The sequence below is a fragment of the Stigmatopora argus genome, chromosome 15 (genome assembly GCF_051989625.1).
Source record: "Stigmatopora argus isolate UIUO_Sarg chromosome 15, RoL_Sarg_1.0, whole genome shotgun sequence".
Taxonomy (NCBI): Eukaryota; Metazoa; Chordata; class Actinopteri; order Syngnathiformes; family Syngnathidae; genus Stigmatopora; species Stigmatopora argus.
Genome location: NC_135401.1, coordinates 111,682 through 127,861, shown reverse-complemented (window position 1 = coordinate 127,861; position 16,180 = coordinate 111,682). Strand labels below are relative to the sequence as shown.

General features: G+C 48.5%; 1 protein-coding gene and 1 long non-coding RNA gene across 3 annotated transcripts; one reads left to right on the top strand and one right to left on the bottom strand.

Moving 5' to 3' along the window:
- Positions 1-4,527: 4,527 nt before the first annotated feature.
- On the top strand, positions 4,528-8,763 carry LOC144089890 (uncharacterized). The gene is made up of 8 exons (XR_013305217.1): positions 4,528-4,670; positions 4,922-5,401; positions 5,744-5,935; positions 6,299-6,518; positions 6,623-6,798; positions 6,885-6,989; positions 7,114-7,187; positions 7,276-8,763. It is a non-coding gene; the product is annotated as an uncharacterized LOC144089890 (long non-coding RNA).
- fosl2 (FOS like 2, AP-1 transcription factor subunit) lies at positions 6,514-12,167 on the bottom strand. 2 transcript variants are annotated; one of them, XM_077621115.1, is made up of 4 exons: positions 11,548-12,167; positions 10,341-10,595; positions 10,119-10,226; positions 6,514-9,102 (listed from the first exon to the last, which is right to left on the bottom strand). In XM_077621115.1, exons 1-4 carry the CDS (start codon positions 11,749-11,751, stop codon positions 8,485-8,487), a joined length of 1,185 nt encoding a protein of 394 aa, XP_077477241.1. In that variant the 5' UTR covers positions 11,752-12,167; the 3' UTR covers positions 6,514-8,484. The 2 variants fall into 2 exon arrangements, with proteins under 2 accessions (XP_077477241.1, XP_077477243.1); XM_077621117.1 differs by having other exon boundaries at positions 11,544-11,621.
- Positions 12,168-16,180: the final 4,013 nt, after the last annotated feature.

The following is a 16,180-nucleotide window of genomic DNA, read 5'->3' as shown; positions in this document are numbered from 1 at the left end:
TAAAGAAAAAAGCCTTACTAATACTATGTTGCTTTTTTAAGAAAAAAGCCTTACTATACTATGTCGTTTTTTACGGGGGGAAAAGCCTTACTATACTATGTCGTTTTTTTAAAGAAAAAGCCTTACTATACTATGTCGTTTTTTACGAAAAAAAAGCCTTACTATATTATGTCGTTTTTTTTAAGAAAAAAGCCTTACTATACTATGTCGTTTTTTATATGAAAAACCCTTACTATACTATGTCGTTTTTTCAGAAAAAAAGCCTTACGATACTATGTCGTTTTTTTAAAGAAAAAAGCCTTACTATACTATGTCGGGTTTTTTTAAGAAAAAAGGGTTCCATCCCCAGTCAGTCCCGCCCTTTAGACCTGCATCATTTCCCCCCACTATTATCACTTAGGTAGAAGTCTCAAAACAAAACGAGAAGTAATATACTATACTGCTCGTATTAGCGATGGCTTCGCCATTCGCGCTGAGTGACGGGAAAAAAATCAGTGAAAAAAATGCAACGCTCCGCCCAGTGCTCGTAGATATCGGTTATACACGAAAGAGATGCGGCAAAAAAGACGGTGCGCTAAAATCCTAAACAGCCTCTCATGTCTTGGCCACCTGGCTTTCTCCTATCTCCAAATTTGACTCGTATCTCGAAATGCTCGTATGTCGGGGTGCTCGTATGTCGAGGTACCACTGTAGTTTGAAATGAAAGCCTAGTCTTATGGGATGCTACGCCTTTATATCAAATTCAAAGCCTTTACTGTCATCACACACAGCTGTTTAGAATGAAATGGCTGAAATATCATTCAACAAAGGTGCTCTTCAATGAGTCCAAATGGTCCAAAGTCTGCGCTTTGATGGCCAACATTTTCAATAGGTCCAGAAAAAGTCTTGGACTGGCGCTTGATAGTTTACACCAGGCAGGCAGGGGTGGCTTTGCAAAGCCATCCAGCACAGACATAGGTGAAAAAGTTGAATGGACGGACGGACGGACGGGGGTTGGGCCACTGTGGCTGGCGGCAGCTTTTTGCTCAAGCAATCCAGCAGCGACCGACGGAGCTGACTGACAAACTTGAAGCGACGGGGGTTGGGTGGGCTGCGACAAGCACCTGACGCCAATCCACCGATTGCACTCGTAGGACACTAGTATTGTGGAAAGCTTTGCTCTTCATGAAAGCCTACATTTTGTGGAATCGTTTGAAATGAAAGCCTGGTCTTGTGGGATGCTAGCCCTTTATATCAAATCAAAAGCCTTTATTGTCATCATACACAGCTTCGTTTATAACCAAAAGGGTGAAATATCATTCATCAGGGCACTCTTAAATGGGTGAAAATGGTCCAAAGTTGGTACTTTGATGGCCCACGCTTGAAATACGTAGGTCCAAAAAAAAGTCTTGAATTGGCTCTTGACAGTTAAGCTTTGCAAAGGTGACAAAGGCACATACAAAATTGAATGGACAGGGAGGGGTTGGGTCGCTTTGGGTGGGAGGGGAGAGAGCAGCTTTCTGTTCAAGTCATCCAGCAGCGACCGACCGAGCTGACAAACTTTGAACCAGCGGGGGTTGGGCCCAAACAAGCACCTGACGCCAATCCACTGATTGCACTCGCAGGACACTAGTATTGTGGAAAGCTTGCTCTTTATGAAAACCTACATTTTGTGGAATCTTTTGAATATATAAGCCTAGTCTTATGGGATGTTATGCCTTTATATCAAATCAAAAGCCTTTATTGTCATCATCCACAGCTGCGTATATAACCAAATGGGTGAAATATCATTCATCAGGGCGCTCTTAAATGGGTGAAAATGGTCAAAAGTTGGCACTTTGATGGCCCACGTTTGAAATAGGTCAAAAAAAAGTCTTGAATTGGCTCTTAACAGTTTAGATTTGCAAAGGTGACAAAGGCACATACTACATAGGTGAAAAAGTTGAATGGACAGGGGTTGGGCCGCTGTGGGACGGAGGGATGGAGGGAGGGAGGGGAGAGAGCAGCCTTCCGTTCAAATCATCCAGCAGCGAGCGGGCTGACAAACTTGAAGGACCGGGGGTTGGGCTACAAGATGCACCTGACGCCAATCCACTGATTGCACTCGCAGGACACTAGTATTGTGGAAAGCTTTGCTCTTTAGGAAAAGCTACATTTTGTGGAATTGTTTGAAATGATAGCCTAGTCTTATGGCATGCTAGGCCTTTATATCAAATCAAAAGTCTTTTTGTCATCATACACAGCAGCGTGAAATGAAATGGGTGAAATATTATTCAACAAAGGTGCTCTTAAATGAGTCCAAATAGTCAAAGGTCTGCACTTTGATGGCCAACATTTTCAATAGGGGTTGGGCCGCTGTAGAAGGAAGGAAGGGAGGGAGGGAGGGAGCAGTTTTCCGTTCAAATCATCCAGCAGCGACTGAGCTGACAAACTTTGAAGCCACGGGGGTTGGGCCCAAACAAGCACCTGACGCCAATCCACTGATTGCACTCGCAGGACACTAGTATTGTGGAAAGCTTGCTCTTTAGGAAAAGCTACATTTTGTGGAATCGTTTGAATATAAAAGCCTAGTCTTATGGGATGTTACGCCTTTATATCAAATCAAAAGCCTTTATTGTCATCATACACAGCTGTGTATATAACCAAATGGGTGAAATATCATTCATCAGGGTGCTCTTAAATGGGTGAAAATGGTCAAAAGTTGGCACTTTGATGGCACACGTTTGAAATAGGTCCAAAAAAAGTCTTGCATTGGCTCTTGACAGTTTAGCTTTGCAAAGGTGACAAAGGGACATACAAAATTGAATGGACAGGGAGGGGTTGGGTCGCTTTGGGTGGGAGGGGAGAGAGCAGCTTTCCGTTCAAGTCATCCAGCACCGAACGAGCTGGCAAAGTTGAACCAGCGGGGGTTGTGCTGTGAGAAGCACCTGACGCCAATCCACTGATTGCACTCGCAGGACACTAGTATTGTGGAAAGCTTTGCTCTTTATGAAAAGCTACATTTTGTGGAATCGTTTGAGATGATAGCCTAGTCTTATGGCATGCTAGGCCTTTATATCAAATCAAAAGCCGTTATTGTCATCATACACCGCTGCGTCGAAGGAAATGGGTGCAATATCATTCAACAAAGGTGCTCTTAAATGAGTCCAAATAGTCAAAGGTCTGCACTTTGATGGCCAACATTTTCAATAGGGGTTGGGCCGCTGTAGGAGCAGCTTTCCGTTCAAGTCATCCAGCAGCGACTGAGCTGACAAACTTTGAACCAGCGGGGGTTGTGCTGTGAGAAGCACCTGACGCCAATCCACTGATTGCACTCGCAGGACACTAGTATTGTGGAAAGCTTGCTCTTTATGAAAAGCTACATTTTGTGGAATCGTTTGAATATAAAAGCCTAGTCTTATGGGATGTTACGCCTTTATATCAAATCAAAAGCCTTTATTGTCATCATACACAGCTGCGTATATAACCAAATGGGTGAAATATCATTCATCAGGGTGCTCTTAAATGGGTGAAAATGGTCAAAAGTTGGCACTTTGATGGCACACGTTTGAAATAGGTCCAAAAAAGTCTTGAACTGGCTTTTGACAATTTATACCAGGCAGGGGTGACTTTGCAAAGGTGACAAAGGCACATACATTGGTGAAAAAGTTGAATGGACGGGGGTTGGGTCGCTTTGGGTGGGAGGGGAGAGAGCAGCTTTCCGTTCAAGTCATCCAGCAGCGACCGAGCTGACAAACTTTGAAGCGACGGGGGTTGGGCTGCGACAACCACCTGATGCCAATCCACTGATTGCACTCGCAGGACACTAGTATTGTGGAAAGCTTGCTCTTTATGAAAAGCTACATTTTGTGGAATCATTTGAAATAAAAGCCTAGTCTTATGGGATGCTAGGCCTTTATATCAAATCAAAAGCCTTTATTGTCATCATACACAGCTGCGTATATAACCAAATGGGTGAAATATCATTCATCAGGGCGCTCTTAAATGGGTGAAAATGGTCAAAAGTTTGCACTTTGATGGCCCACGCTTGAAATACGTAGGTCCAAAAAAAGTCTTGAATTGGCTCTTGACAGTTGATACCAGGCAGGGGTAGGGGTGGCTTTGCAAAGGTGACAAAGGCACATATACATAGGTGAAAAAGTTGAATGGACGGGGGTTGGGCCGCTGTGGGAGGGGAGGTGCTCGAGCAGCTTTTGCTTTTGCTCAAGGCATCCAGCAGCGACCGAGCTGACAAACTTTGAACCAGCGGGGGTTGGGCTGCGAGAAGCACCTGACGCCAATCCACTGATTGCACTGGCAGGACACTAGTATTGTGGAAAAGTCACCTCTCCTCTCCTCTCCTCTTCTCTTTAGCAGCCCCGCAGCCACTGCACTTTTAGTGCTGCACAATAGTTTGCCCACGCCTGATTTAGCCCGTCACACTAAGCTTTATACAAAGAGCTGTGTATGATGACAATAAAGGCTTTTGAATTTGAATTGAGCCGATCTAGTCTCAAGCGTAATGACCATGACCACGTACATATATGGGCAAAACGACGGGAAGCTAGGATTTGCCGTTCCACGTGCCGTAGCATTACCGCCAATCGGCCTCTAGGTGTCCCAATCCTACTAGTAAATTGCTTGAAAACGACATCAACCTTCTCTGCAGTCCCCTTCAAGAGAACCCCCGTCTGAAGTCATTGAAACCCCAGGTAAGCCCTGCCCCCCCCCCCGAACTGAAGTCATTGAAATTGACGGCAGCAGCATAGAAAAATGGCCGATCTTGGGCTTTCAATTGACCAATTCTAACCAGCGCCGCTCTTTACTCTGCGCCGCCATTGACGACGCTAGACGTCCAATCTGTCGAGCTCAAGATGGGACGTCCATCGCCGTCGACGGAGCCTTTCCTTAACGCCGTCTAACTCTCGGGATTCTGTCTTCCCCCCCCCTCTTCTTTTCAAAGACATCAAGAAAGAGTCTCAATAACACACTTTGACCTATTCCCCGTGTGAATTCATTAAGCGTTGTCGCCGTTCTATCATGGCAAGCAGCGAGTCGACCCAATGCCACATAGCAAAGGGCTGACTTGGGCCCGTAAGGGGACACGCAAAAGATGGCCGCCAGTGACGTACTAATATAGAAATAGCCCAAAGAACTCAGACGAAATCGTATTGGAGCACGGCACCTGACGTCATCAACGTGCGACGGTGACGGTGACGTGTTGAGCCTATCCGCGCCAGCTGTTTTCATTGGAGCCATGACGTATACCAACAACACGAGTTGCTGCTCAATTGTCGACAAATACCGTCTTTAGGTCACAGGAACAATAAGCATCATCCATAGAAAATATAATGCAAAAGTCGATAGAAGAGGAAACCGAAAAAGGAAACAAGCGACCGAACGAAAAAGGAAACAAGCGACCGAACTCGAACAAGGCTTATTTGTAAGTGGACTTTTTGTCTTTTGGTGACAAATACATTCGCTCACTCGAGGAAACACACACACGAAGGGACTTCTGTCCCGTCCATGATGAACTTTTAAAGGTTTGCACGAGAACTAGAATTGGTACTTTGTCTATTGACAGTGTTGCCCATCCTGAAAAAAAAGACAAACGACGGACGAGTGATACGTACTGAGCTATTTTGACATGAAATCTTATTGATTTCAACAGCAGGTGAATGGCGGTCCGTGAGAGCCGAACAAGCGTCACCTAACTTGATAGCCTGATGAAATGAGACCAACTTTGATTGTTCATTCATTCTCTGAACCACTTTGTCCTCACAAGGGTCGCGGGTTAGGGTGCCTGAGCCTATCCCAGCTGACTTCGGGACACCCTGAACCGGTGGCGGAGGAGACAGACGGACAAGCATTCACGCTCACACCTAGTGTGCAACCAGCCTATACAGCCTTTGAAATGTGGGAGGAAACAGGAGTACCTGGAGAAAACCCATGCGGGCCTGGGAACAACTCCACACAGGTGGGCTGACTTGGATTCGAACCGTCCATGTATAATAAGGTTTAAAAAAAAAAACACCATGTATAGTAAGGCAACTGCCCGCATGGCCCTCCGGCAAACGAACCTTTACACCACAAAGTGTCCCCCCCCCCCCCCCCCCCCCCCCACATTACCAGCAAGCAAGGATGCGCAATATAGAAAATGAATGAACAATTTTCTATTTAAAAAGAAAAAAGCCTTACTATATATTGTGTTTTTTAAAGAAAAAAGTCTTACTCTACATGGTCGATTTTAAGGGAAAAAAAGCTATACTATACATGGTCATTTAAAAATGCAAAAAGCTTTACTATACAAAGTATAGTAAGGCTTTTTCTCTTTAAAAAGGACCATGTATAGCAGAGTTCTCCAAAACGGTCCTGGAGGGCCGATATGGGTGCCGGTTTTTGTTCCAAGCGATCCAACACAAACAATTTAACCAATGAGTTTTCTACTGAAGAAAGGAGCACCTGACTGCAATCCATCCACCGATTGCGCGTCTCGGATAGCAGATGTGTGGAAAGAGGCTTTTTTTGGAGCCCTGCAAGAAAGCAGCATACAAATCCAGGTTGGAAATGAACTTTATTTGGATTTATTTAAATTAACAAATATCGCTATTTACATATTGCTGTTTTTTTGTTTGTTCCTTTTGTCATCGTTTCAAACAAACAGTTAAAGCATTTTGAAAACAAGTCCAAGTAGTATCGGCAAGCGGGCAAGTGACACTAGGGGAGGACAGGACGTACGTAGACGATAACCCACATCACGTCATGGCTTTCCTACGTCTTCAGAAATTGCACACCATCTTCACATACGGACAGCTTTTCCTTTTGGTTCTCTTTTTTAGGGTAGGATGCTCTCTCTCACTTTCTCTCACTTTCTCTCTCTCACACACACTGTTGAATATTTGTGTGTTTTTGTTTTTCAACTGTAGAATTGTTTTCTGTACTGGTGTATTCCTCCAAGGCTTCACGTCGCCATCCGATCCACAAATGCCACCGTCCCGCTTCCAAAAGATTGGACTTCTATTCGCCACAAAGTAAGTCTTTTCAGTTCATAGCAGAATAATGATTGGACGCCACATGAAAAGACAGGAATATCAACGCAGAGAGAAAGGGGGTGTCATTCCTATTCCTAACAGGCTTTTTTTTTTCATCAAAAAGAGAGAAGCAGCTTCACAAAAGGTATAAACAGGGTTGACATCATTGGCAGCTGGTGACAGTCTGGTTGGACCACAGTGAGTTTGACTTTTTTTTTTGCAGACATGTATGTATATTAGTTTTTTCTTTTGAGCACGCAAACCTCTCCTTCCAAATGTCAACCAGCGCTTTTTGGTTTGGTTAAACCTGGCCTGCTTTTTCCAAATACCTGAGGTCGCAGCACGTCTCCCTTTTGCGCCTCCGACACCTTGTAAAGGACAACGTAGAGAAGAACCACGGAGGTGAAGAGCACCCACATTGAGATGGTGAAGCCGCCTGGGAAAAAGGGAGGAAAGAAGGAATGTGCCCTTCCAATACAGAAAAAAAGACCATGGTGCTTTTCTACAGGTAGATGAGGGCTTCCCTTTCCTTCTTTTTCAGCACATAAAAGCCACGTCGAGAGGGAGGGAGGGAGGCCACGTGACGGTCTTGGCTAGAGAGACGAGAACTCTCCCGTGAAAATAGAGATGGCCAAGTGTGAGCCCGCCCGGCCTCCGGCGGTGAGCCTTTTTTTTTTCAGTCCATTTGTCTTGGCAGAGTGCAAGCGGTCATGGCTTTTCATTCATTCTTCGAAAAATAGATTTCATATACACATGAATAAGACATTTTTACAGGGTGTTCCAATATGTTTGACCCCATTTGGGAGGCCATTCTTCTTTGGAATGACCTTCAATTTTCACCGTTTCAAGTTTTTGTGGGAAATAATATTGGCCATGTCTATCTTTTCAGGTTAACAAACGCCATTCACATCAAAAGAAAAGGCATTTTGCGTGTTGGAGTATGCTCGGACTCCGTGCCTACGTGCCTTTTCTTTTGACGACATGGACGGCGTTTGTTAACCTGAAAAGATAAAATGCCAAAGGTTACACACGAAAACTTGAACCCTTTCTATACAAGCTGTGAAAATTTGACGTCCTTCCAAAGAAAATATTCCAAAAGATTGGCCTTCCAAATGGGGTCAAATATTTTGGAACATCCTGTGTATAATCATATCAAGTCACCGTGGCCAGTGAGTAAACAGGACGAGTTGAAAACCCACCACGGAGTACGGATCCAAGAAAAACTATAGGCTAACCCCCAGGCTAAATTCTTATTGCGACCAAACTCAAGTCGGCATGCTACGTGAGCCGACGTCACGGCGCTGGGGGGGGGGGCATTGGGATTTTCTGGTAACATGGGGGAGGGGGGTCCTCGGAATGTTAGCTAACATTAAAAATTTCAGGCGGCGAAGCCGAGGAGGGAGGAGAAATCTGGATAGGGTTTGCCGTTCAACGTAGAGGCGCCAAAAGATTGTCAGCTATATGGCTCGTGTGCCACTCTCCTTTCCCGGCCTTTTCACAGGGCCAGCAACGTGGGCGAGTTGAGGGAGTCCGAGGATTGGTCGCCGCCCACGGCGACGCCCCCTCCGCGACGGTGCGCCTTGGAGCACGACTCGGAGGAGGGCGAGGGGCTGTCGGCTTCCAGCATGCTGGGGTAGGTGAAGATGAGGTTGGGGGCGCCGGGCGCGGCGGCCGGGGTGGACGCCGCCACCACGGGCGTGTTGAGGCTGTCGCCGTCGGCGATGTGGCCGAGGCCGACGCCGCCGTGGCCCACGCCGCCGTGGCCGACGCCGCCTTGGCCGACGCCGCCGTGGCCGCCGCCGCCGTGGCCCACGTGACCGGGACCCAGGCAGATGGGCTTGATGACCGAACGCTGGGCCTTGGCCAGGGGCGCTTCGTCCGGCTCCTGCTTGACCACCACATGGTGGTGGCGGGGGGCCGTCAAGGGCGGCGGGGCGCAGCGCCGATGGTGCGGAGGGCGGCGCCGGACGTCGTCGTCGTCGTCTTCATCGTCGGGCAGCCTGCACGCCGGGTTGTGGGCCACCAGCATGAACTCCAGCTTTTCCTTCTCTTTCTGGAGGCATTGGATTTCTTTCTGCAGGTCGGCTTTCTCCTCCTCCAGTTTCTCCGTCTCCTGAAAAGCCACATCAAAAGTAAGGCACCATTAAACAAAAGAGGGTACATACCATATTGTCTTATTTTCATTTCCTTTGTTGTTGTTCTCTTTAATCACTTCAAAAAAATAAACGTGCAATGATTTGAAATGAGTAAAATCTTGACTCGCCCCATCACGGCTATTTATTCTATTTGTCCGTTTGAAGAAAAGAAAAAGAAGAAAAGTCGGCCGATGTCGTAGCGCAAGTCCGCCAAAAGAGGGCAGCATTGCTCCGACGAAATGACAACGTCCCGTCTTTTGGCTTTTCACCAAGTCGAGCGCCACTTTGTGCGCGTGCGCGCGCTCGTCCGGGAAAGCACAAGGCGCAATTCATCCGCAATGCGAGACAGGGAGGCCCGATAAGGTGACATTCCGTCTGAGAACTTTGACTCATGGGCAAAGGTATGAGGAAGTGCTTTTTTTTCCCCAAGGAGCTGCGCCGTCAGCTGCGCACTCCAACGGCCATTACCTTGTTTGGTATTCCAAATAAGGCCGGGCCAAGAAAAGGAGAAGCAAGCAAACAAACAAACAAAACATGGCCTTTGCCATGTTTTGTGAGAGCAAATGGGGGACGTGACAGGCAGGTCTGCAAGATGAAGACCATGTGCACGAGAAACTTGCCGGTGTTAAATTGGGACTTTTGGAAGTCTCGACGGGCTCAGCTTTGCCAAACTTGGACTCGAGGATTGATTGATTGACTCAGTGAACGGAGAAGAAAGCCTCTTTCTTTGTCTATGTAACGATCCCAGGGCCAAACCTGTATTGCCGGGCGCAAAGTACAATGAGGCGGCTTTCGCACTGAGTGGTCGCGCCCGCAACAACCCCGGACGCTCTAGCCTCCCGTTCCAAACGCTTCCCGTACAGAAAAGGCCCGCTTCGTACTCCTCTTGGTCGGGCCGTTCGGCGCATTCAAAGTGCGTTGGACGGACCAATACGAGTCGGGTCAATGTTTTAGTGGAACGAAGAAAGAACAACGAACGGCGTGGCCTACTCACCCCTTGCAGCAGCTCGGTCAACTCGCGTCTGCGGTTGCGGCATTTGGCGGCGGCCAGCTTGTTCCTCTCGCGCCTGACCCTCCTCTTCTCTTCTTCCTCAGGGGTCAGCTAGTGACAAAGAGGCTGGGGTTAGGGTTAAGGGGAAAGAGCAAAACGCCTGGCCACAATAATGCTTGCTCATTCTGGCTCATATTCGGTTTTCTTGTTGCCGTTTCCCCACACCTGCTCGTCTCTCCTGCGCCGGCCCCTGGCGTCCCCGACCGAGCGGATGACCCCGGGGCGGGCCAAGGGGTTGTGGCCCGCCGGCCCTACCCCGTTGCTCAGGTGATGGCCGTAAGGGTGGGAGCGCGAGTAGGGGTTAGACATGGACGTGATGACGGTGGGCTGCACCATCCACTGGAGGTCTTGGCTGCTGGTGATGGCATTAATGGTGGGGATGAAGGCACTGTTGGAGCCGGGCATGTCCACACGGAATTTCTACACAAACCCAGAGAGAGAGAGAGAGAGAAACAGTCAGAAAGAAACCGTTTTTGTCCGTGACAAGGTGCCAAGTGCCAAGCTATTTTTTTCTATCTATCTTTCTAGACAAGACGAGTGAGGACACGCAGCTATTCCCAAACAAGACACTCGATGGACGACGAGCGTCATTCTCGCGCTCTCGCCGATGGAACTTTTTGTTGTTGACCTGGTGGTGACTCATGGCTTCGGCGCCAGCCAGCGAAACGCTTCCCGTAAAACCGGGAAGCCGCTCGACAAAGCCGATCGCTCGCTCGATCGATCGAGCGAGCGATCGATCGAGCGAGCGACACTCCAATCTACAGCCGCCCCGGAGAAACGTACGCCACACATTTCCCCCGGAAGCATAGCGACGGCGGCGGTGATCCGTCCAAAACCTCCTCGGACGCTTCGGACGGAGATCCGTCCAAAACCTCCTCGGACGTTTACGCACTCGATGACGTTCAAGCGCAAAGCCGAGCTGTCCTCGACAAATTGGATTTGGATCAAGCAATGTCTCGCCGCGATTTGACGCGTGCCTGAATTCCAATTCAAATCGCAGCCTCCTTTTTTTTCCCCCGACACGGGTCGGGTCGACCTCCCTCTGTCAACGATCGAACGAACCCCCGCTTCGGCGCTACACGTCAAAATCCATTTTCACATTCTAAAAGGGAGTCGCGATGGAAGTCTCTCGTCAACTTTCGACTCTTTGGGGAGCCAAAGACAAGAGCGCGTTCCGTTTCCGTGTCGTTGCTCCGTGGGGGGATTTAAGGGGGAAAGCGCTGGCAAATCCAGCCTGGAACGGTAGCGCTCGATCACTCGTTTTTGCCTGCCGCCGAGGATGATCGCAGTGACAACAATAATAATAATAATAATAATAATAACAACAACAAGAGAGATAGTGAGCCAGGGCCCGTCTTGCTTACTTACTTACCTGGTAGCTTGAGGTGGAGGTAGAGACGGGGTTTCCGATGCCGACGCCGTTGACGCCGTTGACGCCGTTGACGCCGTTGACGCCGCTAACGCTGACGCCGACGCCGACGCCGCCGCCGCTCCCGAAGGACTCGGGCTGAGCCGGTGAAGTGCTGCTGCTGCCGCGGGACGAGGTGTCGTAATTCCCGGAGTATTCCTGGTACATGATCCGGGGGCCAACAAAAAAACCAGCAGATCAACAAATCGGATCTTTCGCGTCGCCAATTCTCGCTCGCATCAAAGGCGCCACCAGGCTGGTACGGAAAAAAAGAATAAGAAATTTGAAAAAAAAATCAATCAATCAAAAAGAGGGGAAAAAAATCCGCCTCTTTTCTCGAGTTCCTCAAAAAGGTGCGACTGAAAAGGTGCGCCAACTTTCTTTGTTTTCCAACGCTTCGTCTGATCTTTGGCCTTCGCGGAGCACTTGGACGTTCGCTTCTTCTTCTCCTCCTCCTCCTCCTCCTCCTCTCCTCTCCTCTGTGTGTGTTTGTGTGCGTGTATTTTTTGGTGTGTTTTTTCTGCTTTATTTTTTTTAGATGAACGCACTTCCTCCAGATGACTCACTTGAATGGCACTATGGAGAAGTGCAACTGCTTTTCAACACCGAGTGACGAAAAACACACACACGTCACGCTCATGGGCGTGGCCACCGGAGCCGAACGGGCGGGGGGGGGGAGCCAGCCAGGCTGCGCGTGCGTGCCTGCGTCCGCGCGCGCGCTTCTTGCGTCTTCGCCGTCAAGCGGCCAAATCCAATAAGGCTGGCGGCTACGTCGGGTGCGCCCGGCCCGCCGGCACCGGGCGGAAGAGAAGAGAAATGCTCTTCCGCACCGCACACCCGTTTCAAGAGATTCGTCGTGCCGGTTCGGACGTCAGCGGCCGTCAGCGGCCGTCAGCTCGTCAGCGAGTGGCTCCATTGACGCACGCTTCCTAAAATGGGCATTTGCGTCAGAAAGAGCGCACGGTGGATTTCCTTGGTACTGGAGGAGGGATTCCCTCCCCCGACCGGGCGACCACGCCCCCTCACACATCAAAAGGGGAGAAGAGGATTAGGGTTGGGGGTTTGACCCTCGCTCACTTCCACATTACATTGATTCCGGTGTCTGGCCGAAGCCGTCGGTCGGTCGGCCTACGCTTTGGACCATTGGAAAAGGTCCAAAGTTCAGGTTGAATCGCCATGGGGATGGTGTGCGTGCCCAAAAGCGGGGGCGCCGAGCCCACAAAATGACTGCGTCCCGGGTGTCATCCCATCTGCCTTCGGTTGGGGCGGCCTGTCAAAGTCAACTTTCGACAACCGTACACATGAGAAAGGACTCATTTCCCTAAAGCTCATGTGGACACTGACAATTTTTTTTTTGGGGGGGGGGGGGTGATCCAGTACGTTTCAAGAGATTCCCATTGCCGTTGACGCGCCGGTCTGCTGTCGCTAGGCGACAGACGCACTTTCCGCTTCCGACGCCGCAGAGAAATGTCATGGGCTACGTGACGGAGGGTCCGACATTTTGCCAATCCCAAGTAGAGTGGGTGGGAGGCCGGCCGTGCAAAAGCACGCCAGTGGCCCTTTGTATTGCCAAACGGCAGCCATTTTGTCGGCGGGAAAACCCCCATCATGGGAAAGTGCGGCCCAATTGAAAGGGCGCAGAACTATCCCGAGAAGCGTGTGGCCTTTCATCCTTGACGTGCCCTGGCTAACCCGGATAATGCTTCCTCCACCGTGCAGTGGTGTGCCGTCAGGGCCTTCAAGGCCTTCTCTGCTGACCTAAGAAATATCTGAATCACAGACTGATGTTAATTATATTTTGTCCATGAAATCATTCCAAATGGTCTGTTAATTATATTTTGTCCACGAATACTTATGAAATAATTCCTTTTAGCTTCCTTTCCTTGCTTCCCCCCCCCCCCTGCTTGCACTGCTTCCAGATGTGTGTTTTCATATTGAAGCATTTAACCAATCACATTTCAGCCATGATTTGTTGCCAGGGTCAGAAATCTGCCTCTGTGATTGGCTAGAGTGGACGAGCCAGCGCTAGCAAGCTGTATCTGTAATGAGCTCCACAAGCCAATATGTTGTTGTATTGATTTAATAGTGCTTTTGTCAACCCACAATGGCTGAAGGAGGAGGAGAAGAAGAAATGGATTTGTTTGCAGATTTACTGTCAAAGCCATTTTCAAGAGGGACTTTTCAAGAAAAAACAGCTGGACATCATTAAGAAGGGTCGGACAACTCCAAAGGAAGCAAGCGGGAACAAACATTTTCAGCACTCAATGGAATAAAAAGGTATGGCAGAAATATGACAGGACAGGCTGGACTTTCAGCATTAGCTTCAACAGATGGCCACAGAAAAGAAGGAAGAAAGAAAGGAGGATGGATATTGTTTACAGGTAAGAAGGATTTGGGGTGAGTAAAATATGGCTATTATTCCTAAATCATATTTCAATTGTATGAAATTCCCGGGGAAAGTCGTCCTCCGGGCCCATCCACTGTTTGTATTTAAGCTACAGTGTTTGTATTTCATCATTAAATGCTGCTAGGAAGTGGATTTTACCCCGTTTTAGTGCCATTTTTTGCCGTTTTGCGTATGGACGTATCAACGTTCATTGCTGTCTTTTTCCTGGGGAAATGATACTCTGGGCCTGCTTGTAATGTATGAAAAACTCCAGTATTTGTATTTAATCACTAAATGCTGCTAGGAAGTGGATTTTACCCCATTTTAGTGCAATTTTTGCCATTTCGCCATTGACATCCATCGCTGTCTTTTCCCGGCGAAATCAACCCCCCTGGCCCGGTTGTAATGTCTGAAAAGCTCCAGTATTTCTATTTGTATTTAATCACAAAATGCTGCTAGGAAGTGGATTTTACCCCATTTTAGTGCAATTTTTGCCGTTTTGCGTATAAACGTATCGACGTTCATCGCTGTCTTTTTCCCAGGGAGATGATACTCCGGGCCCGGTTCGGATGTCTAAAAAGCTCCAGTATTTGTATTTAATTGATAAATGCTGTTTTCGGCTGGATTTTACCCCATTTTCGGGCAATGTTTTCCGGAACGCCATTGACGTCCATCGTTGTCTTTTCCCGGGAAAATCACCCCCTGGCCCGGTTGTCATGTCTGAAAAGCTCCAGTATTTTTATTTAATCATTACATGCTGCTAGGAAGTGGATTTTACCCCATTTTTGTGCAATTTTTGCCGTTTTGCGTATGGACGTATCGAGGTTCATCGCTGTCTTTTTCCCGGGGAAATGATACTCCGGGCCCGGTTGTAATGTCTGAAAAGCTCCAGTATTTGTATTAATCGATAAATGCTGTTTTCGGCTGGATTTTACCCCATTTTCGGGCAATGTTTGCCCGTACGCCATTGACGTTCATCGCTGTCTTTCCCCGGGAAAATCACCCCCTGGCCCGGTTGTAATGTCTGAAAAGCTCCAGTATTTGTATTTAATCACAAAATGCTGCTAGGAAGTGGATTTTAGTGCAATTTTTGCCGTTTTGCGTATGGACGTATCGAGGTTCATCGCTGTCTTTTTCCCGGGGAAATCACCCCCCTGGCCCGGTTGTAATGTATGAAAAACTCCAGTATTTGTATTAATCGATAAATGCTGTTTTTGGCTGGATTTTACCCCATTTTCGGGCAATGTTTGCCCGTACGCCATTGACGTTCATCGCTGTCTTTTCCCGGGGAAATCACCCCCCTGGCCCGGTTGTAATTTCTGAAAAACTCCAGTAATTGTATTTAATCACTAAAGTGGATTTTACCCCATTTTAGTGCAATTTTTGCCATTTTGCCATTGACGTTCATCACCGTCTTTTCCCGGAAAAATCACCCCCTGGCCCGGTTGTAATGTCTGAAAAGCTCCAGTATTTGTATTTAATCATTAAATGCTGCTAGGAAGTAGATTTTACCCCATTTTTGTGCATAGATTTATTCATTATTTTGTATGTGTCGCAGCTGTAGCTGCAGTAGAGGTTTTATAGCCTTAAAATAGTTTTTGCTGAAGGTGTCACTAGGAAATGCACGGATCGCCACTGCTTCCACGTGATTGGCGCGGCTAATCTCTCAGCTCAGGTGCCAGGCCTGGAAAGCGCTGACGCGGACAGTCGTCGGGGTGACTGGTCGCCGCCGTCGTCGTCGTCGTTGTGCCGGAACTCCGACCCAAAAAGATCTCTGACCTCCGGCCGACGGTAGTTGTTACGCGGGTGGGGGTGGGGAGCGGCGACGCCAAGTGACACAACCCCCCCTTGGGCCGCCTAATGACATTTTCCACTTTCCCACACTGCCGTCGCGCCTCCATCGAGGCGGAAGGAGGCCCAGGCCCACCGAGAAGATCAAGCGGCCATTTCCGGTCCTCTTTCTTTGGCTAAAGTCAATTCCCGTCATGGTTTTGGGCTCAAGCGCCGACCTTAGCCTAGCCTAACCGCTATTGACGAGCAGCTCGCTCGAGTCTGTACGATTTCTTTTGGAGCTCTTTCTCAAGACGTTGGCCCGTTTTGGTGAAGAGGATGGCAAACGGGTGCCCGAGGGGCGTCTCCCGGGCTCCGCTCAAAAGTTTGCCGCAAACACGCTCCTCCCGACTTCCATTTTAGCATTGCTTCGGAGAGGAA